This window comes from Morone saxatilis, unplaced genomic scaffold, assembly GCF_004916995.1.
Source record: "Morone saxatilis isolate NCDOM2014 unplaced genomic scaffold, NCSU_SB_2.0 Contig22, whole genome shotgun sequence".
Classification (NCBI taxonomy): domain Eukaryota; kingdom Metazoa; phylum Chordata; class Actinopteri; family Moronidae; genus Morone; species Morone saxatilis.
Genome location: NW_023339785.1, coordinates 8,879,503 through 8,903,246, shown reverse-complemented (window position 1 = coordinate 8,903,246; position 23,744 = coordinate 8,879,503). Strand labels below are relative to the sequence as shown.

Below are 23,744 nucleotides of genomic sequence, written 5' to 3'. Positions count from 1 at the left end.
CAAACACATATCAGTTTTTCACTTAGCAAACCTTCTCTATCAGTTCGTAGCTCTCCTCCAGTTTTAGGGATCTGTTCTGCAGGGAGGTGGAGGCTCGGTGGTAGATCTCCAGCCAATGCTGATAGGACGACTCACTGACGTCTGCCACCGCAAAGCACAGAGTGCGCAGACCTGGAAGAGGAAAATAGCACCGAGGTCAGATGTCATGACTTTTTACCATTTTCCATTTCAAAACCTTTAAGTGTTGACTAGATTGACCAGCTGTGCACTGTAACCGTTGGAGACCTCCTCACTGTGTACCTAAATGAGTACTACAACATAAGAAGCAATAACTTAAATAATTAAATAATTTCTTAAGCTTTCTATACATTTCTGACGAGTGAATACGTCTACACCTTTTGAAAGGACTGGGTGGGTGCTTGCAGTACACACACACTATATTAGCTAATGCACTATGCCAAATGGGCACATAACATCATACATGCCTTGTTTTCCAAGCAGGATAAATACAAGTTCTGGCACAGTTTAACATGGGTTTAAATACATGCACATACTATATGTGCCCTGTATCAGTGTTTGTAGTTCATGTGAACATAAATACTGTATGTAAGACGTCAAAATATCTGAATAAATTATGACTAAATAAAGATTCTCTCTTCAATGCAAATAACATTTAATAATCATCATAGAATCAAGAATCAAATATGTAGTTATTAATAGTTAATTCTTCCTGTCAGAAAGATAAAGGAAGTTATATATTATTCAGGCCTCTCCAAATTACAGTAACTAAGAATCTTCACAATCTGTCCTGAATGCTATTTTTAGCCTACATCAAATATTCCCAATGACATCATTGTGCTGGTGTCTCACAAGAGGGCAGTATGAACACAGAACAAAAAGGAGTCTCTGATGCAGTTTCTTGCAGCTCCACTGCCTGAGGTTAACACTACTTCAGCATACTCATATTTGGATTTATAGTTTCAATCAAATAATGCAAAGGCGTGTGATGTGAGTCACTCTAAGGAAAAGAAAACTACTTATTCGGCTGCAACTGATGGCAAGTGGTGATAGTGACCACCATAAAGAAATGAGAGCAGCACATACAGTACAATAGAATCATTTTAAGATGTTTTACTTTTGACAGACAGGGGGCGACATTTGTTCACTCACCTTCAGTGGCAAACTGTTCTAGGTGCTTCAATGTGATCTCTTTGTACCTAGAGCTGTCTGCCAGACGGTCATAGATCACTGTGTCCTGAAGGGAAACAAACACTCATTGGTTATCGACACCCAGAGAGGAAAGGAACGTCCTGGACTTGCTTTCACATTGGATACAACCCTTTATGTTGCACTCTGTTTCTCCTCAGATTTGCCCAATGGCCTTCAAGCTTTTTATACTGCAGTAATAATTTGCTTAAAAAGCAGTTAAGGGGAAATAATTAATACACAACTAATGTATCTGGATATTGTGACAGATACATTATTCTGTGAGCAATGCGTTTTAATAAATATTAAAAACAATCAAACTAAAATAAAATATATGCACTAAAACTGCTAATTCATTTTGTGCCCTTTTGATGTTACCACAAAATAAATATTGTGTCAAACTAAAAAAAGTTTTATACATTTTACATAAGACTGCTAGGAAAAAATATAACAAGCAAACTATTTTTTTTTTAATGTACAATCTTCGTCCATCTAGTAGAGCTCTAGATACTGGCTGCCTTCCTGTGAAACATAATGTTTGCATAAACCTGTATATATCAGAGATATACATGTGCGAAACACAGTGAGCTTCCTTTATGCTGCTGCTCTTTGTAAAGATTTCCTGCTGAGAGCGAGAGGCTATAAGGGCAGGAGAGCGTTCGACACTTGTGTGTGTGGCAATGATGGTGATGGGCTGTCATGCGTTGCCATGGAGAGAGACAGACACTCACAGCTCCTTTGCAGTAGAGGCGGATCTTTCCAGATGGGGTGCGCATAATGACTGACATCCTTTTTCTAGTACTGTGAGAAAAAAGGCAAGAGAGAGAGAGAGAGAAAGAGAGAAGAAGGTGAGATGAGGACAGAAAGCAAGTGGGAGACATCACATTACAAGGTGTTACATCAAATTATCAAGTACTGTTTGAGCCAGCATACGTCTACTGAAATTAGAAATCAAAGAAGAATCAAAGTGGGTAATCACACCTAGGACTTAGAATTAATTAGCACAAATCATAAGGGCAGAAGGAAAATGATGAACTTTGATATCATACAATTGTTCTGAGGTTCATTCATTTAATAATTCATGCATCTATGGCTTGTACATACAACAAATTACAGACAGTATGTATTCAGCAGTTGTACACACAATAAACTGAAAAAAATAAAGTAGTTTACCTTGTAAATTCCAGCACGTGAAGTAGTTCATACTTCTCCTCTGCTCCGAGCTAAATCAAGAGACGGACAAGTTAACATATTCCAAAATGACACATCATAACCTTAGTCTTCTTCTGAGACAACTTATCTTAAGTAGCACAAGTCAACCCTGCCACCCCACTCGAATCAGCTTTAATTGCACTTTAAATGTATTTATCAGTTGCCTGCACTGAGCTGATGGAGGGAGAATAACAAGGTAAAATTCAATTAACTTCCTTAATTGTAGAGACCGCAAGGTACAAGACAGCGTGATTAAATAGATGCTGAAAGCTTTAGAAGGTCTAATAAAGGTTTCTTGGAGACAAGATGTTCTCAGCAGAAAATAAAAAAAATGAAAATGGTTTTGACTTTCTGTCTCGGCCTCTTTGAGTGCAATCATCAGGTTAGCCAATTAAGGGAACAACAGGATGGGTGACCTAAGCTTTGGAGAAGACACATCAGTTGAGGATATAATCACAGACAATGTGATGTTTGTCATTTTCCATTATTGTGGCCCATGTAAATACAAAAGCTTAGTTCTCTTTCATTATGCATATTAGTTTCAGCTCAAGGTCTTTTTTGGAACATCTGAGCATAATAAAAAATAGAAAAATACAGAATTAATTATGTAAGTTAGTGCCTAGAGATATTCTACCTATTGCGAGGCTCTATAACTTCAAAATAATTGGGATGTGTGTGTGGTTATAGCAAAAGTTCGACATTGTAGGAAATACGCTTACTCAATTTCTTGCCACGAGTTATATGATAAAATGGTTACCATTCTTAGCAAAAATCTGCCAGGACTACCAAAGCTTGTTTTTGTTAACATATTAACTCTTATGTGTTTAATGCGTACAGAAGTGTAAAAACAACAATTTGCTGTTTTACAAGGGGTTATGAGCTGGACTATTTCTTTGAGTGTGTTCTAATTCAGTGGTTTTCTGGCAATTGCTCCCCATCAGAGTCTTTTTTGGATTTTGTTTCCTGTTGACAGACTAGTTGTTTCCCTCAGTCTTTATACTGAGCTTAGGTAACTGGCTGCTGGCTATAGCTTAATAGTTATAGTACAGACATGACAGTGGCATCATCTTATCATCTAACTCTATGTAAAAAGGCAAATAAGCACAAGAGAAAAAGTGAGATATTCCACAGCTCCAAATATATTTCACTTCTAGTTAGATCTTAGAAAGGATGCGCCTTTCTAGTATTTTGTTTGTAGTGCTAAACCAAAATGTTAAGTTCAAATGTTGAACCCTGGATGAACACCCAAAGGTATAAAAAAGAAGCATAAACAGATTTCCAGGACAGTGTTGACTAATCTCAATTCTAGCAATTTATTTTGGCTGTCAGATGGCCTTCATCAGAGCATTATTATATATATATATATATATATATATATACATATATAGGTCATAGTAGACCATCATGATACTCGTACTAAAGATTAAGTGGATCTATCGATCAGTAGAATGGTATGTATACCTTTACCTTTAATTGCCACTCTTACCATTTCCACAATGACGCTGTCTGGGGTTCTACCAGAAAATACAAAGCCAAGGTTTTCTGCTGCTCTCACCAGAGCTCCTTCATCTTGAAAGCAAACAAAAACCCAAAATGTTACAGATAAACACACAAAAAAACAGCACAGACTGTTGGCACACACAGTGCTCTCTCAAGATAATCTGGAATATGAACCTGACATTAATGATAAGAACCACGGTCGCATTTGGTACATAATACTAGTTCATCTAGACACATTTTCATAATGAGAGCGGTGACTGAAAGCTGTGGACCAGGTATAGCTGATGCTCCAGATTGCATGAGGGATGAGATGCTGCAGGGCGACAAAAAGCTCTCTGCCTGTTTTTTACAGTTCACTTACCTACCCTTCTCTTTGCAGCAAATCCCCGCTCTGCTTCAAACCCCAAAGCTCCATAAGACCATGATTGTTCTAAGCAATCAGGCAAAAAAGTGTCTCTCTTATCAAAAGCAAAATGTAAGATGAAAAGCAGCAGCAGTGCTTTGCACACTTATTATAGAGCCCTTTTAGCCAATCTATACATGTTCATTAAAAGCCCAATCAGTAATGTTTCACCACAGAGAGAGATGGAGGAGCATTTATTGTTTCTAAATAGAACTGCATATAGGCCTGTTTTACTTCTATGTCTTCTACTAACATTACCAATGTAGTTAAAAGCTTAGGGTAGCACCTCTTCTTTAGTTACAGTTTTGTTTTTGACCATAAACTGAAAGCCCTTTCAATCAATTTGACTATCAATAATAGGAGCTTCACATTCTGTGTTTTTAATTCTTCCCATGAGAGCCACTTCTTTGTTTACATTTGGATCACAAATGTGTGCCTTTAAGCATAGTGACATTTCCAGAGTTGATTAGGATGGTCCTTTATTTTCAGGAAATTTACATAGTGCTGTTAGGGGCAACCACTGTGTCTAAGTGGTGAAGCCAATATGCAAATGCTTTAAGCTGCAGCCATTCTTGTAAAATACAAAGGCAACCAACTTTTACAGTTTCAGTAGTCAATTTCACCTCCTCTAAATGCAGTGATTTTGTGCAAAGAATCACGTTTAAGGGCATATTTTCTTAATCGGCACGTGTCTCATCACTACCGTGGATGTGAGAGACTGAGGGATCGGAGCAAGGCTCAGACAATCAGAAGTGACACACACCATGCATTCTGTAAACAGGATGTTTTATTTTCTAATCTGATTCCTGGCTCTCTCCTGCACTAATGATTACATAAATGTCTTTATGAAATACTGCTACCTGGAGGCTGTTCCATTTGCAAGACACAAAGGTCACTAGATGGGAAATTAAATATCTCAACAAAAACAAAAAAAGCTAGGCCACAGCATCATTGATGGAAAGCACCTGGAACCCGGTCCAGCCAGCATCACCCAGAGCTGCAGCACCAGCAGTTTAAGATTTGCACTTTCTGGAGTTTCAGTTCAACTTGCCAGCACCAGAAGATTGTAAATAAACATGCCACTGAGCACCATCTATAGGCAACAAAAGTAACAGTTTCTGCAATTTAGGTTTTTGTGTGTGTGTATTTAATGGTTAATATTTTACACTGTAAACCAAATCAAAACACTGAGGTGAATACTAAGCTCACTGAGTCACTCTGTAATGACTTCTAAAATGGTTAAAATTACAGAATCTTTCATTTAGGAATCCCGAGGTCAAGACTTATTATTTTTGTTTCGTAAAGATGGCACAGTTAGGAATGTTTGTAACTGCTCTGAGAGTGACTGAACAACTACACACATGGAAAATATGCTGGTTTGCAAGTTAGCAGCCATTTTGATATGATTCAAAACTAAAAAGGTCTCAATAGCTTCTCCATTCATAAATATCTAGTCTTGATAATAATGCATTATGTTAATAATGTTTTTTTTCATTATTGAGCTACTAGACAAAGTCTGGGCAATAGTAAAACACACACACACACACACACATACATTAGGGTAATACCAGGGCAGTATACTGTATATCCAGTAGCTGTGCTGAGGAAGGTGTGGTCTACCTGGAGATGCAGCCTGGTAGGTGATTTTTCCATCTGTGCGCTCTGGGACTGCAGTGTGACAGATAGCCATCATGGTCATGAATTCCTGGATGACAGCAGCTGTAGGCTACAGGAAAGAAGAAAGGGCACTTTGACTTTAAATGTTCTTTAGGAAAACATGTCACAAACAGACACAACAACTAGAAAGATTTTGATGATACTGTAGGAAGACAGGCGTGAATGTCACTGTGGAGATTCCTTGAAAGACAGACATTATTTACTGCAGTCCTAGAACTGGGAAAAGAAAACTGGACAAAAAGTCTGTCTGTCTAAATAGCCATTAACTCTACCTTCAGGTCTGTCAGTCTCTGAAACACATGGGTTCCAGTATTCACCAATCAAGTTCAGATAGACTAATAAATGCTGGTAACAAACCAATAGGATGCCACAGAACTCTCCAGCTGCTGAGAGACATTTTCTCATGCATGTGGAATTGTGGATGTAATATAAACTTGTTTCAGTTAATGAAAAAAAAATCCTAACCTATAAACTGAGGGCATTTTACATTAATGAGGGGAAATGTATGACTAATTAGCCAAAGGGGAAACTCGGACAGGCATCTGCTGAGGCTCCTGTCTGAGGCTGCTGGACCACCAGCTACTAGTCAGTGAGGCAGAGATATCGGCTACCTCCAGGGCTACACCAGGCCTGAATCATGCAGCAAACAGTAATCAGGCAGCTAATGGTTGTTAAAAATGAGACCAACAGCAGAATAAACTCACTAGTTCACCAACATTTTGAGCATCCAATGAAAATACAGTTATAGAGAATCTTCACCCTAACCCTAACAAATGTGTGCCATGCTCTGCATTCTTTACTGCTTATTACTCAAAAACATCTGCTTTTCTATTCCCTTCTCAAACAAAACGTTGTGTACACACACACACAAACACAGTATTATTAAATTTGCTCTCTCTGTTGGCCATGGCAACTCTGATGAGAGATCTCAAACAGGGAACAAAGGAGCAAATGAATGGAGGGGGAGGGCAAATCAAAGAACCTCCTGTAAATGAAAAACACAGAGTCTATTACAGTCCAGGTGGCTGTGAGAGTCCCCTCTGCCTCCTAGCAGCATGCTAATCTGGTCTGGGCTGACAGGTATCCTCTGAAGGACATGCCAGTGTGTGTGTGTGGCTGTGTGTGCTCTTATATTTCTATCTTTGTGAGGAGCCAGTTGAGTTTTAAACCCTGAGAGAGTTAGGACATTTTGTTATAATTATTTAAAGTTTTTATCTACAGTAACGGTAGCTGGGGTTAGGCATATAGTTCAATATTTTAGGAGCCTCTGCTGTTTACAGTGACAACAAGACTCCAGGAAGTCCCTACGCTGAACAAATAAATAATCCAGCCCACAAACCCCCTGTACAAGCACAACTTGTTTTGTAAAAGCAGAAGTGTAAACACAAGTTTAATGAGCTTTGGAGGTGATGATAGGCCGATCTTGGTACCCCTGGAAAAAGCCAGGCTAGCCCTGCATCCTTTATGCTAAGCTAAGCTAACCTTCTCCTGGCTCCAGCTTTATATTAAACAGACAGGCAGAAGAGTGGTATTGATCGAAAACGAAGTAAAAATGTCAAACAGTTCCTTTAAGGTTAGGTTTATGGACTAAGGAAGGCATCATGTCAATGAGGGTCCTCACAGGCACAGAAGTACAAACGTGTGTTAGCTATCCAGGGTGGTAGTAAACTAGGCAGAAACAGAGTGCGTGGCACAATTAGATGTGACAGCTAATACCGTGCTGCCAGCTATCACCCCCACTGACTCCTGGGTAATATGTGTCACAGCAACAGTGACGGACACTCATCACTTTAGACGTGGCCAGTGTGGAAAAAGTTGAAGGGTCAAGAGAAAATGAAGCAGAGAGCCCAGACAAGTCAGTGAGCAAACAAACACCCACGGAGGCTGCTGAAACTCTGCGGGCGGAGAACATGTCCAGTGACTCAAGAGAACATGAAAAGCACCAGAGGGGATGTTTATTTTTGTCAGCACTGTTAATTCCCCCTCTCCTCTAGTCTGCCATACCCCTCAACACTGTATCAACACTACTCCTACAAATAGCCTGCAGCAACGCAAACGTGTTGTTAATGATAAGGATTAGTAATATTGAAGTAAGAAGCACATACTGATGGCCATAAGGACATCGTGTTTAAACATAAGGTGTGAACTGAAATTTTAACGTTTCATTTAGCATCTACTGTACGTGTCAGACAAGTGAGCGGGAAGAATTGATGGTTTATTAGTAGTGTTTGGACTGATGTCTTGTAGTTTGGAGATAATCAGAGAGTTTGATGAGAAGATCAATACCATCCTCATGTCTGTGCAGTAAATATTATACAGCCAGCTTCCAGTTATCTTAGCTTAGCACAAAGAGTAGAAACAGGGGGAAACAGCTAGCATAGCACAAGTACTAACGCATGGCTTTACAGGGAGCTATGGATTTCTTGTGCAGGTGCAGCAACTTCCTGGACTCTTGTAATCACTGTGAGATTGCCAGAAAACCAGCGGAGACCCCAGGAAGTCACCGCACCAGACCAAGACTGCTTGGAAAATTATAGCACAACATGTCGTTTTCATTTCTGTTTTATACAGATTAAACAAAGATGATGTAACATGTTAATAATAGAGGTTTAGAAGTACTGGAGGGTGTATTTTTCCCATATTCAAATAAGCATATTTTCCCAAAATGATGTCAGTGCCATTAGAGTTAACCTGGATTACATTTCAAAATACAAGACAGCATGATGACAGACTTGTCATACAGTATAATAGAGGGAGACCTCTGGAGGAAAAACTATGACTCACGAAAGTTCTTAAATATTAAGCCATCCACCATCAACAAAGCATTAGTACGACTACAACACAATAGATAAATCATATGCAGAATCATTGCTGGAGATTTAGAGAGACTGCAGCTTCAAAACAGCGGCTGGTTATGCGCTATAATTAGCAGTAGATATCAATATGAAACTAAAGCAGATCCTGGACAAACTCAATGTGTGGAGAGATTCTGCTGTCATAACCAAGCAAACATCACAGTGGGATTACTACTTTCCCTAGGCGGTGCTACTGTACGTAATTAGATGTGACATTCTGCCTCCCCCACGCTGTTCTGCAGCTGAGCGACTCAAACAGTCAATCAATCACAGTTTTCACCCATTTTATTACTACAGGTGCCCCTTAATGCTCCCCCCGAAGTCATGTGACAGATCCCAAATGCATGTCTGATTTTCTTATGTAATTTTTGGGCAGTCTTTACATTCATAAGTTCACACTAATGTAATCACTGTAGAGCAGAGCAGTTCCCCACAGTGGATAAGCAAATAAGAATGTCTTCATCCTGTCAGAATAAGCTAATTAAGTTGTTTGTCTGCCTGTGTTTACAATGTCCTGTAAAAAAAAAAAAAAAACAGTAATCCACCATTTTAATCAAACTGATATTAAAGAGAATTAAGTCGGGTTTATCTTTTAAAACATGATGTCTTAATCTCGACAATATGACCATAATGGATGATGCATGCCATGCAACATCCCTTTTCACACAACACACAAGCCAACACACCTCTACCACATCACTAAGGTGCACTTATAACGGCAAGAAAAGACATCACATAACCACACACAATTAGATTAGAAATTCTTCTTGATTGTGTCTAAACAGCAGCCGGGAACCTTGACATTACTTACGTGATTACTCTGGAGGTTTTCCAGTAAGCTTGGGTCATTAAATCCTGCCTCGTCTGACGAGTGTGTGCTGTGGCTGGAAAGAAGAGACGGAGAAGTCAAAACAACAGAACACACTGGAATACTTGATAGCACTATAGCACTAGAACAGGATAGCCAACTAGAATACAGTATGTTGTGACAGCAGACTACACTAGTAAAGAACAAATAATTAATTTGCATCATGATCGGAGCATTTTCTGACAACAGGATGAGTTTACATGAAAGTTTCCCAAACACAATAATAAGCATGACAAAATTGTTTCTTATATACCAACAGTACAAATGAAGCCTCTTGAGGCCTGCATGGAATATGCTATGAATTCCCATCCCAATTAAAACAAATGTTCTCTAATGAATTGTCTACCACTGTGCAGCCTGGCAGTGCTTGAATGTGGTTTTAAAATCAAGCAATGGCACACAGTATTCTTGCCACAACATAAAGATAAAACTAGGGCTGCAACGAACAATTATAATCACTTTCAATTACATTAGATGTATTCAAATTGTTTTATCTGGAAAGAAAACCCAAACATATTCAGTTAATTATCATATGTAACCCCAAAAAAACAAACATTTGAGAGGCTGCAACCTGTGAATGTTTATCATGTTTGCTTGAAAAATGCTGGAAAATAGTTGCCAATTAATCAACTAATCATGAGCTCTGGATAAAACTAATGTGCACCGATGCTGGCACCACAAAACAGATGTCAAACTGGTATTGACACATCCAGTGCTCTGTGCCAACAGCATTGCCATTTGTTGAGAAAAGTATCAACTGCACTGCAGACAGAATGCAAATGCAGGTCCCCAGGGGTTCAGTAATGTGATGTACATTGTGACTGTTTGGGATTCTGGCCACGCTAGCAGAAGAAGATCATCCTTTAAGAAAGTGATGTCCTGAAAAGGGACATTATTATTTCTCAGTGCACAAAGAATACACACAAATTCATTTATTCATTGCTCCCTTCATATATTATGTTCACTTCAGTCATTTCCATAAATAATAAATGGTGTTCCCCGTTGCTTTAGAAATTAAGCAATGCAAGAGGAACTGCTTACAGAGACACAGCAAGCAGGCTGAATTTCTGGCAGCTTATAAGGATCATATTACTCATACACTAATCAAAGCCAAACCCTCAGAAATGACTGGAAATACAATTAGTCTCTCACACCAGAAATGCTTTCTGTTACTGGCAACATGCAAAATAATTCAATATCTTGCAGGCCATTAGAAATATAGCAAAAGAAAAAAATTATATAACCTTTCATTGACAACAGAGAGTCATGCTGAACTGGAAAAACACCATTTTGGATTGCAGAGAAGACCTTTTCATTGATATAAAGAAAGGATGTTTTTATTCCTCTAACATTGGCTCGGGGCAGTGATTTTGTGTGTAGCTACCAGCCGCTCGCTGGCTGTCCAGCGGGAATCGATTCATGATTCTGTGATAAACAGAGTCCTATAGATCAGGTAGACAGCAGCTTTGTCCGTGGCACTGGGGCTTGATAGAAATGTTACTGAGGCTGCCATTAGCAACCATAAGTCTTTCTAATCCCAGGATACACTGTTCGGATCCCTAAGAGCCAAACAGCCAGCCGATCTACTGCCCCGCAAAAAGAGGTTTGGGAGGACAGAAATATAGGAAAAACACAGCGATGCAATTAAACAGCAGGGCTGGAGTCGATATTGTGTTACACCTACGTGGATGCACTGGAGGTTAGGGAAATTTATCACACTCACAGGCTTTATTAAAATATGTCACAGAGAAATTGGGAAGCAAAGTCTGCATTTCTAAATGCTCCACATGCGCATAATAACGAGGGCAGAAGCTTGAAGTTTTGTATCATATACTGTAAAATTACAGTAGGTTACATCCATGCAACATATTTCTACATATATCCAAGCTACATTTCAAATGTCCTGTAAATTCAGATGTGAAATAAAAACACAAATTTAGCAACACAGACTGAAAAAAATAGTATTTTTGACAGAAAATCTATGGAGTCATTATTAATGTTTCGAACCCCTGTACAGGGATTGAAGCCCTAAGCTTTTCTCTACTGCAGCTCACCACGTTGATTGTCTTGATGAAATTTCTGAGTAATGGGGGCTGGGTGTAGAGGACGGTCAGTTATTGATTATCTGCCAGCACACAGAGGTCCTGTCACTATGGGAACAAGGGTGCTGGCTGTTCACAGTCAATAAACGGAGACTGGTTCCAGATCAAACCTGTGAAACAGTATGCTGTCATGTTCCTGAGAGTAAGGAGGAGGAAATAATACATTCATAACTGACCTGTGTCAACATGGCAGTTAACTTTCACAGTGTTTGATCCTAGAAATAAGCTTTGATTTACATTAACCTCCATTCAAAAAAAGAACCAAAAGATTCAGTACTGGTTTCTTTGTTTTATGTTTTATGACTATCTTGTTTTGCATATTTTACTTCTACTTCTACTTCTACTTCTACCTACCTACTTTGTGTATATAAATATAGCCTCTAACGCGGTTGTTTTAAGTGAGAAAAAAAGGGTAGCAAAAAGAGATGTGCTTTTACGGAAGCTGGCAACTTCCTTTAAAGCAGCCATATTTAACATTTCGCATAATAGGCATTAACAAACAGGCCCCAGTCCCCATGCAAAATGAATGAGACACACCCATGCTGTTACTGCAGATCTCATCGAAGTAGATGAGCTCAGATGTAGGACTGTGAGAATGTGTGTGTGTGTGTGTGTGTGTGTAGGTGAGAGAGAGAGAAAGAATAAGTGGGAGTGTAGCTAGCATCTACAAAGTTAGTTTGATGTTAACTGGGGAAAAGGAGAATGTGCTGCACAGCTTCAGCCTCAACACAACAAACAGTAAATGCTGGAAGGCTCGGAAGCCACGACACGTAACCACTTGCAATTCAATAATAGTTCTAATACAATACTGGCAGCATACTAGAACTAGAATCAACAGATATACACAGTGAATCAAGAGCCACAGTCACATACAACATGTCCCAAGTGTACTGAACGCACAAAGAAAAAAAACATCAAACATACATTGAGGTATTGTGTTCAAAGTCACGGATTCAACAAGGCAAGGCAGCACTAATACATCACAGAAGCGAAGAGCGAAAAAACGACCACGATTTCACACCAGTCATCTTACCAGTCGTCCTCTGCAAAACTACCCTCCTCAGCCTCAGGGACGTGACTGTTGGAAAAGAAATTATCTTGTTGACAAAGTCTATATACATGTTCTGTGAATGTGCAGGCGCCGGGATTGGGTTAAAGATGGGTTTGTTTATGAGTTGACAGCGTTAGAGTGTGATAGGTCAGATGCCGGGAAGGACTGTAGCTGAGGTGTTGGGGGTCAGGTTGACAGCAGGAACTATACTCGGCCCTCTAAGCATTTATATGAAGATAACGCCAGCAGATGGTTAACTTCACTTAACACAAAGGCTGGAAAGAGTGGGGCAGAGTAAGCCTAGCTCTGTCCAAATGTATCTAAATCTACCTACCAAATCCCATACAGCTCACTAACACATTATATCTCTTGTCAAAAGCAAGTCCTTTCACGTATTAATATCAACTAACTGGGTAAAAATATTCAGTAGAAAGCTACTAGTGAAATTGAAATTTGTCACTTAAATAATAAGTATATTTTTTTAATAAACCGACTCTCTAAAACCTGAATAGAGACATAAAAATGAGGTCAACTAGCAGTATTTCTTTTAATCTGAATGAATGTCTCAGCAGATTGTAAGGAAGACAACAAAACAACAAAACAACACACAGGAGAAATGTCAACAAATTAGATGTGAGGAAAAACAGCCAAAACCAAGAAAGCCAGACGCAAACTGGAGGGCAGTATATAAATGTTTTATAATATAATGTTTTCAATCATCGTACTAGGAACTTTGCAACTACAGCTGCAATATGTACATGAGTATTCTGTGTATAGTTTCATGGCCACCAATAAAAACAACAATGTTTGAAACTAAATGTGGTCAGAGAGCACACTGCTCTAAAACGAGGCACCAAATGATTTGGACATCTCTGCTCTGGCAGACTAACTGCAGTGCAGGGTTTTGTTAACTGTGGGGAGTAGAGCCGACCAGACGATGTGCTCTGCTGAACATTACGGCTCTCCAATTGATTTGAACTCAGTTGGATTCATACTGTGAGCCTGTTCAGTCTTGTACCTTCAGTAAAACATCATAGTGGTTATCTGCATTAACAGCGAACCAATCCGTCTACATTATGGATTAATGTAGAGTATTAAACATATGTAACAACTATAATGTACATATCTACTGGGTTACACTTTACAATTACGCATTTGGTATAATAAAAGATAAAATCAAAACATATTATTTAGAGTTCTGTTCTTGAGTACATCTAAAAAATATGCTTTCACTTCACTCCAAACTAATAACACTCAGGAGGATTCTGGGAGCCTTTCTAACCTAAACAGTATCTTTCCTTGAGATTTGGACTCCAATCCAGTGGAATTAATTAATGTCTACACCCTTGGGGTTAGCTTTATTAATTACAGCAGCACTTCATTTGTGGTGAGGAACACATGCAGGCGGCAGTGTCAGGGGGGCCTTGTGTGTGTGTGCTGGCACCAAATTACAAGTCACGCCACACAGTGAGTGCTATGCACATGTTCATTCATTTGTATTAAAATATGCACTTTTTTTATCTTTGGTTTTACTCAAATAATTTATTTTTTTGTGCAAGAATATATTACTACTTCCTGGAGTTGACTCAGATTTTTTTTTGTTTGAAATCTGTCCTTACATACAAAAAGCAAAGAATTTGAAGCAGCTGAGGAAGCATGTTAAGTATTAAGTATGTTCATTCTTGAAGTAAAGAAATGTTACTGATGAAGAATTTTAACTAGAAAATATCTGCCTCACAACTACTTTATCCATATTTCAGGATTACCCTCAACCAAGCAGATAACTGGAAGCAGTCAAATCAGACATTTATGAAGGATGGGAAGGAAGTTTGTTTCACTGTTGGGTGGATACAACAATAATTCATTCATTATGTATTTATATCATTAAACAAACAATATGTCATTCCTGCACCTAAGAGGTCTCTCACAATGAAACGATAATAACAGTTTTATGTCGCCCTGAAGAGTGGGATCATGGGAGTTGTTGTCTTTACTACTATTGTGGTCACTGCAGTTCTCCCAGTTAGGATTCCTTCAGTGTTCATGTTTCAGGAGGATTTTACAGGGAGCGAGAATTATCCGCCAAACAAACGGGCCCGATGATTAAAACCAGTAAAAACACTGAATAAAGCAGTTTGAGCTTACAAATCAGTGTTGGAAACATTTGCGATAATGCACGTATACAGCTCAACAAAATATATAAACAAAATATAAGTCTAATGTTTTTAGACATTTTAAGTGCAAACACATTATAGCTTTAAATATATTTCATATATACTGCTTATATACTGTAAAAACCTAAACCTAACTGAGCACTTATAACAATGCTGTGGTAACAATAATAACCCAAGTACATATTATTTATTTTTAAGAGCGCTGCCTCAATAATTTTGGCCTCTAAAATACTGATTGGTATGATGAATTTAATAAAAACTTATAACACTCAGAAATAGTTTTTCGGACATCTGGAAAGACTACAATTATTTAATTTGAAAAAACACAGTCAACATTTACCTTCACAACACATTAATGCTCTGTGACAATTTCCTGACACATAGTGAGAAATAGTGAGATACACGTCAGATTATGATTGAATCATCTTCAGGAGAGACCATATGAATAGTTAAAGAAATAATTTCATTACATATTCTATGGAAGAAGAGTAATTTAAGTTAAATTAAATGGATTAAATCACTGTTACAGTTAACATTGTTGCTGGTGGATTATAAATACAGAATAATGACCTGTACTATATACAGTTTTTGAATCTAACCCTCTCAACTCTTATTTTGGCAACCCAGAAGAAGACGAGCGAGTCAAATGATAGCATCATCCAAACAGCCTCGCCTCATTAGAACCTGCCTTTTTTCTCTCCTGATATGAAACACTCCATATTTATCAGTTGCATAAGAGGGAGTCCTCGTTTCAGAGAATCAAAGGAAAACATCACTACTTGGGTTGAAGGAGAGAGAGACTGCTGCCTAACTTCCATCTTTGCAGGGAGGAGTGTCTGTCCCTGACGACCAGCGGGCTTGACCCAATTAAATAACCGTTAAAAAAACACAAAAAAGAAAAAGAAAAGACTGTAGTCCAAAACAAATTCCAAAAATGACACATCTGCCTTTAATCAGCAGCAACAGTTTAAAAAAGAAAAAGGATTATCAGTAATGATCTTGGAGCTAACACATCATCAACATGTACAGTTTTACTACTTAAAGTTAATTTATATTATTGACCCGGGGATCTACAATGAGAAGTTGTCGGCGTCCTCACTGGGCAAGAAATCACAGCATAAAGAGAGCTTTGGAAAAGAGAACTCAAGATAAAATACTTTCTTTTGTCCTTCAGCTTGCACTTCATCAATCATGCTTTTAATTGAATCCTAATGGGATTAATCATGTACTGTCACGCCTGCACTTGCTTTGGTTCTGTAAAGATACTCTGCTCTCCCACTTGTTTTGCATCCACTGAGGCTAATAATCTATGCGCTAAAATTAAATGAGAGTATATTCAGGGGAAGAAAACATTAAGGGCTGATTTAATGAAATGTTCAAATGTAATAGAATATTTGTTTGTGTCAGTGGTGCAGTAAATTCATGTGGACTGTGAATTTTTGCTAAATCCCTGTGTTACTGTAGGATACTGTACGTCACCAATATTCTTGTTTCTAACTTGTGTCAAGACACTGTCAAGCTCTGGGGCTTGAAGAGAAAATTTTTCACAAACACCTCCAACGTGACAAACGATGGACGAAAGCCTGCGAATGAGAGAGTAAAGTGCCTTTGCTTGCAAATGTCTGTCTGCCTTTTATTTATAGTTTATGTGGAGAGGAGCACTGATGCAGCTGCTAATGAGAAGGCGAGGGAGGAGAGAGAAACGCCAGATGTACTATGATGCACACTCGGCATTTAAACGATGGTGATGGGGGAGGCAACGGTAAAGGATGCAAAGGGGGGAGCAGGGAAAATAATAAAAGGGAGAAGAAAAATGGAACGTACCCATAGGCAACACCAGCAACGGTGCACTTCTTGAACTGCATCACGTTGCAGGTCAGGGTCCCCGTCTTATCGGAGAAAATGTATTTCACCTGTATGGGTAGAAAAAGACATCATAACATCAACATAACTTACTCCATGGGTATACATTTTATCCTTAAGAAAAGATGGATCTTTCAACTAAGTGTCCACATAATGTAAAATATTATTTGAACTGCTTACCTGGCCCAATTCTTCATTCAGATTGGAGGTGCGAGCCATGGCCGGTGTGTTTGTGGGCTCATAGAGCATATCGGTGTCCTACAACCAATCACAAAGAACTTTAAGTGTAACTTCACCAAAGAAACAAAAGTTTCCTCAAATTAAACTTCACATCAGTGGTGAAGTAAAAATAAAACCCTCAAAATGGAAACAGAAACAGATTCCCACTTCACTTTTGTCAGACCCTTCTCAGTCCCCTCAGTCTTTTGTTCCTCAAGAAGAGCGGCTAACTAAGAACTGCCCTAAATGTTGCTAAAAATTCCTTGCTATGATTTTCATTTAAAATTTAATGAAAAGGGGGGCTCAGAATAACTTCAGGCAAAAGAAACAGTACGATTCCTCAGCGGAGATATTTGCTGGGGTTGACCTAGTTGCTGAGGATATAAGAGCGCAATTTTCTACTCATTTTAGTCAGGTTTCAGATGTGTGTTTGGCTATGTAGTGGTCTTTATAGATTTACATAGATGTTCTTTAAAAAATTCTGTGCATGATGATGACCCAGTTATTTGTACAGCAATCACATACATTTTGATAGTCCACTGCCCAGTTCTTTAACATGCAAAAATTTATTTTTTGGGCACTTGGGGGCAGTGCAACAAGTTGTTAACACAACATTGACACATCATCACCTTATACAGGTGGTATGGCTTAACATATCGAGCAGACACAGAGACAGACCTACATTAGTATTTATTTGGAGTCATGTTTTTGTTGACAACAAAACAATTTAACTTTAACAGTTATTCACTGTGAGTAATTCCCTTCATATACAAGTAGTCATTCAATCCATTATTACTATAAAAAATATCTTGCTTTCTTTATGTAGCAGTAGACAGTATTAACTCCATTTCAAACATTTTCAAACAAAAATATTACTCATTTATGTACTCTGTTGCAGGTATGTCTGCTTTTGTAATGCATGTAAACATACACTTACATTTAAAAGCTATTTTCCTTCAAATAAATTGTAGCTTTAACTCACCCAGTTGATGAAAAAGGCTTGGATGAACTTGATGACCTCCAGGGTGACCAGGAGACTGATGGGGATCAGGTTGTTGAACAGGATGATGAAGGTGAGGAAGTTGAGGCCAAAGTTAGCTGCCCCGCCATCTATCAGGGGATTAATTTTGGACAAAAGGGAAGTGATACACAAGAGACTCATCAGTGCTCGTTCATAAATGTCAGTTAGTTAAATGAAAATGCCCAAAGCTACTTCCAGCGAATGATCAACATTATCCCAATCCAGAGACTGTTTTGGGCTAACGTCGTGCATTAGCTGGAATTAACCATTTCTTCCACCCAACCTCATCCTCTTACGACTCAACCGGTTAACAGTCAAATTTAATGTCCCAAAGATTCAAAGTAGCGAACAGGGACTGAAGTATCTCAAATGTCATTAGTGTCACAGCAGCAGCCTTGGCATCCAGCATGATCCAGGCAATGAATTCCACAAAGCACTATGCAAAATGATGCTGTTTCCCCCCCCCGCCCCCCCAAAGCCCCAAACAATTGGCAGTGATCAACATGTAACCCCACTGACACCAAACATGAAAACAGGAGGGATGTGATTACCTTTCCTCAGCTTGCAGGAGGTGCAAATGTTACCTTCCTCAACCCAAGCCTTGATCTTAGCATTGCGGTTGAGAGGGGCAGCCCTTCCCCATGACAGAACAATTGCAAAAAAAAAACTGGATGGCACAAAGAAAGTGGCAGAATGGAAGCTACTGCTACTGGTACAACAACACATATAGGAGGGAATATTTTTTCAGAAGTGGGGAGGAAGACAAACATATCGGATGCTCTCAAGACAAAGGAGGGAGAGTTCAGTCCATAGCACATTCTCAACCAACAAGGAGTGGAAAAGAGGGGGTGGATTATGCCAGTGAAAAAGTTTGGATGTTAATGATGATCACTACATCACCTCATTTCATTCATTTCTAGTAGCCGCCTTGTTATGTAATGTTGCGCAAGATTCCTGAAGAGAGCGACACTGTGTTGGATCAGTACAGTCAATAAGAAAAATCAAACCATAGCAAACCAGGACATGCACAAGTCACACAAGTGCAACAGTACACCTGATATCTTCTATAATGGAATAGCAATATGAATATAATCTGTTCTAACCATATTTAATAAAAAAAGATCTCAAGATTCCTTTTTCAATTTATTTATTTTTTTTAATTTTAACTTATTATACAAATATAAGAGAACTAAATTCTTAGGTTTCATCATTTAAGTGAAATTTTCTTTTGTTTTGGTGTGTGATAAGGCTAGACCCCCACGTTACAGAAGTAAAAGCAGAAGTGCTGTCAGTTAAGACATCAGCAGTTTACAAACAGAGATAGTCAGCATAAATTCAATGATATGGTGATAAATGCACAACTACCTACAAAAACAAACTGGGCTAACTGAGTAAACTGTAGCAGGTTGCATGAATGCATAATTAATGACCATTCATGTCTGCTCTCAATCTGCATAAAGTTAGGTTGTCACAATGTATAGGCTTAATGTCCAGGATGATCTGTGTCAGCACTCTGCACTGGGTCAAAGTCAAATGAATTAGTCACCGGTCATGCATAATAGGCTTCTGTGACATATGAGCCTGTGTGATGTGTAGTGGGCTAACGTTGAATCTTCTGCTCCTGTCTGCGTTTAACTTCCAAATTTTGGTAAGTGAGTGAAATTACAATAATTTAAGAAAATATAGTGATGTAAGTAAATGGGATGTTTAAGATTTGTCTCCCCACCTCTCTCTTTTGTCACAGGTTGGATAATATGCACTGGACAGAGTCTCAACAACTCCTTATGGAAGTACAATCAGTCTCAAGATGGACGCCTGCTTTATGACTTACACTCCCCTCATCAGAGTGATATGGGGTCTTTTAGATATGGGTTTTAATGCCACTGAGGACAATATTGGAACCCTTAGAAAACCAATGGAAGCCAATGCAACATCTTATAAAAAGGGACAGTGTAAGTCGTAGTGCAAGCTTGAATTGACCAGGGCACAACCTCTCCTACACAGGCCTATCAGGGTACAGAGTAATGGCCAGAGTGTCACGATAATCACTTCGCACACCAGGTTCAGAGCTTCACCACAACAGACCCACTGCCGCAGAAACTGAGCAGCCCATATTTTTTGTGTTGTATTATCGTCTGTAATAGCAGCTTAAAATTGAACCGTTTTCTATAATAGCTTGAGAATACACATAAAGACTAAACAGGTATTTACCTGTCCCCTTCCCTCCCCTCTCTGTCTGTCCTTTGAAAAAAAACACACAAGAAAAGAAGGCGACAGAGGCATTTAGAAAATGTCAGCTCTTGCCCCTAGGGCTGCACCACATGTTGTGCTCGAGCAATAAACACGTATAAGCCTCCCGCTATGAAAAGCTTCCTGAGTAGAACATCTCCCTGGCAGTCAAAGTAAATGCTGCTATTCATTTCTTGTAAAGATTCGGGGGGGATGAGGGTCTGAAACTTGGAAACTGCAAAGTGTTTAACGTGGCACAAAAAAATGAAGGAAAAGTGAGACACTGTTTGCATCAGGCACTGAAAATAACTAGACGAAGGTATAAGAGAGCTGGAGGGGAAAAACCTATTGTTGGATCCCTGGTATGTGCTTGTCCATGGCATGGGCCCATACAAAGTAGGGCAACCATATAGGGGGCGAGGGTAGGGGGCTTCATTTGCTTAGCAAAGGCAGAGCTTCAGTAAGGGGTTAGTAAGGGAGGGTCATTCACGGATGGCCAAGGCTTTTAAATGGTTGTTACCTGGAGCTGTTAAAAAACGACAACAAAGAAAACAACAAAATCAAACAGAACATTAGAAAGGAACAAAAAAGTACAGCAGCGCAGTGATATTCAACCATTTCTTTTTCACTCAAACTCATTCACAACACATCTATGCATGTCACAGCTGTCTTTTCTCAGTTAACAGGGAATTCAGTTATTCCCACATTGCCACATATTTCACTTGTAATGCGAAACATAGTTTAACTGAGGCAACACAAAAACGACACAACACATACCAGCATTTAGAAACTTAAAATGAAAAAGAAATAAGCTGATATGGACAAGTGAGACAAAATATGTGGAATAAGAGGTGCAGCGTAGGCTGTTGGGACTCTTACAGTTGAGATCCATGTACCAGGCATCATTGCCGTACTGGTACTTCCAGATGGTTTGGCCAATGGAGCAGACCAGAGAGATGGCTAGCAGGCAGCCAAACAGCACAAGGATCTGAAAGTTGGTGATCCGCTCCACATTGGACAGCTTCAGAGGAGGTCGAGTAGAATTCTGGGTAAAACATAACAAGACAGTTGTGATTTTAAAAAAGTATGGCCGATGGTGATGTTGTCTTGTGTTTCTGTGCTCTGAAAACAACAGCAATATTATAATATAAAAACATAATAAGTTTTGGTGACATACGCGAGGGCACATACAGTCTTAAATACTGTATGTTATTTGCTGGTTAAACAGATTTAGTTGTATAACCAAAATGTACATTCTTGTAACTGCAAATAATGCCCACCAAATATGCAAATGTGCTGATTACCTGCATAAGCTTTGTGTCATGTCCAGTGTAGACCACCACACCATGCACCCACTGAGTGTTCCTCAGTTGAGCTCCTCTCAGTAAGATCTGATCTGGACTCAGTGGTACTGTACTGTAGTAAGAAACATCATTGCCATGAGCACATTCTTCATACTTTCCCTAATTAATTTTATTAATTTTGGTTGATACTTCAAGCCTTCTAATCACTGAGTATTGACCTTACATACATCAATGATTTAAAATAACCCTTTCAGATTCCTTATTGATAAATATGCCAATACTAACAATACCCAATAACCAATATTACAACAATGAGTAATCTATCCTGACAGGGCAGCCATTACACCACAACACCAACTAGATCATTAGTATTTTGCGATGCTGTGAGAGGCTTCACATCAGTAACATTTATAAACACAGCTGGTAGTAAAACTGGCTTCTATTTCTAATAAATTGCTTTTTTTTTATCTAAAACTCTAAACATTTAGCATTAAAGAAGTTGTATTAACAGTTGTTGAAACTGACACACATCCAAACATTCAGGATTTGAAGTTGTATATTGGCAAAACAGAATAGTGGAGAAAAGCCTTTACTTTCATTATTTACGTCAATATGATAATACTCCCTATCAAACTATGAACCCACAAAAAGCCAAGTATAGCTCTGGATAAAAATGCTTATTAAGGAGAGCTTTACTGTCCCAGACTCCTGGAATCAAGCCATAAAACCATAAAAGCAGGCATACAGAATATAATGCATTTTCCTTAGAACAACAAAGCCTCAAAAAAATATGTAATTAAATATCACTGAAGCAGGTTCTTTCATGTAATCATTAAGATTAAATCACTCCTAAACTCTCATAATGCACCAATATTGGCCCTGCTCCTGGCTAGAAGGCTACTGAGTAGGTAACAGAGGCAGAGAGAGCCAGGCATGGAGCTCTGCAACTGGGCCCACCTGTGTCTATCCAGCCGGATGTTCCCAACAAACTCATACAGATGGCGGTTTGGGCTCTCGCACTCCATCCGCCCAGAGAGGCGCATTAGGCTGTCGATGTCCTTTATGTCTGCAGTCACTTGGAGACCCTGTTGATGTAGTTATAGCAGGATTATAGCCGTGTTTTTATTTTTTATCTATTTGTGCTGCAGACTTGTGGAAGATTCCTCTTGGTTCTTATGTATAGACAGTAACTTGCATAAAGAAAGAATAAAAAAAAACATAATCACCTGTCTGATTTTAAGGTTTGTTTCTCCGTCCAAGTTAGATGTTTCAATGTAGCACATACCCTGCGGTTCACTGTGGTGGAGGGAGAGGATATACACACTTGGAGTAATCATAAACTGCTTTCAATCATATATTACAGGATAACTAACCTTAGCTGTTCATTATTGTTTTATATTATTAATTGTATTAATTTCAACAACTATATAAGACTATATCACCGCAAACAAAGACGCTGCATGTTAGCCTAAAAGGTTAATAAATCTACATTAAAGTTTTACTGAGTGGAAGTCGCCAGTTTAATGTACAGTTAATATCCTCAAGACAAACTTAACATCTTTGTTTGCTGTTACACCACAGTTTAACTGTCTTTTAAGAAAAGCTAAATTACACTGAAAAGGGATAGAGAGTGGAGAGAGAGAGAGAGAACACTAGAATAGGGTGATATAGGCAAGCAGGCATGCCGAGCACAAAAAACAGAGCGGACAAATAGGCCTCTGACAGACTCTGGGCACAGGGACAGAGAGTTAGAGCATGCCGGTGCTTAAGGTGAGCTGGGTCCCTGGTTAGCTACTCTTTTAATAGGGTGATTTATTCATACCGAAGGCTGGTCCAAAGACACACAGGGTGGAAGGGAAAATCAAAAAGAGATCTGGACACTGAAGCCCAACCACAATCAATTGATGGTTTGGAGTATGCTCCTATTAGCCATCAAACAAGACCTTTGTTTCATGGAAATGAGCAGAAGTCTGCTGTGATGGCAATTTTAATACTTTGTGCTATTTATAAAACAGCTGAATACTGCTTTGATACTGATGAGGAATCCTTTAACTACACTT

General features: G+C 38.9%; 1 protein-coding gene across 8 annotated transcripts in view; it reads right to left on the bottom strand.

The window, feature by feature from the left end:
* Positions 1-23,744, bottom strand: part of atp8a1 (ATPase phospholipid transporting 8A1) — a 104,703-nt gene that overhangs the window by 46,307 nt on the left and 34,652 nt on the right. For 4 of the 8 annotated variants that reach the window (XR_004796963.1, XM_035668691.1, XM_035668697.1 and 1 more), the window contains exons 8-23: positions 22,911-22,980; positions 22,642-22,769; positions 21,685-21,796; positions 21,260-21,425; positions 20,901-20,906; positions 18,113-18,240; positions 17,092-17,169; positions 16,873-16,961; positions 12,857-12,901; positions 9,665-9,737; positions 5,942-6,047; positions 3,905-3,987; positions 2,380-2,429; positions 1,938-2,007; positions 1,171-1,255; positions 32-171 (exon numbers count right to left, since the gene is read on the bottom strand). Coding sequence is in view for 7 of the 8 variants with exons in the window: in XM_035668691.1 (XP_035524584.1) it covers positions 32-171; positions 1,171-1,255; positions 1,938-2,007; positions 2,380-2,429; positions 3,905-3,987; positions 5,942-6,047; positions 9,665-9,737; positions 12,857-12,901; positions 16,873-16,961; positions 17,092-17,169; positions 18,113-18,240; positions 20,901-20,906; positions 21,260-21,425; positions 21,685-21,796; positions 22,642-22,769; positions 22,911-22,980 (1,429 nt within the window). In the remaining variant the exon portion in view is untranslated. The remainder of the gene's footprint in view (positions 1-31; positions 172-1,170; positions 1,256-1,937; positions 2,008-2,379; positions 2,430-3,904; positions 3,988-5,941; positions 6,048-9,664; positions 9,738-12,856; positions 12,902-16,872; positions 16,962-17,091; positions 17,170-18,112; positions 18,241-20,900; positions 20,907-21,259; positions 21,426-21,684; positions 21,797-22,641; positions 22,770-22,910; positions 22,981-23,744) is intronic. The other 4 variants (XM_035668692.1, XM_035668695.1, XM_035668693.1 and 1 more) reach the window with 3 other exon arrangements.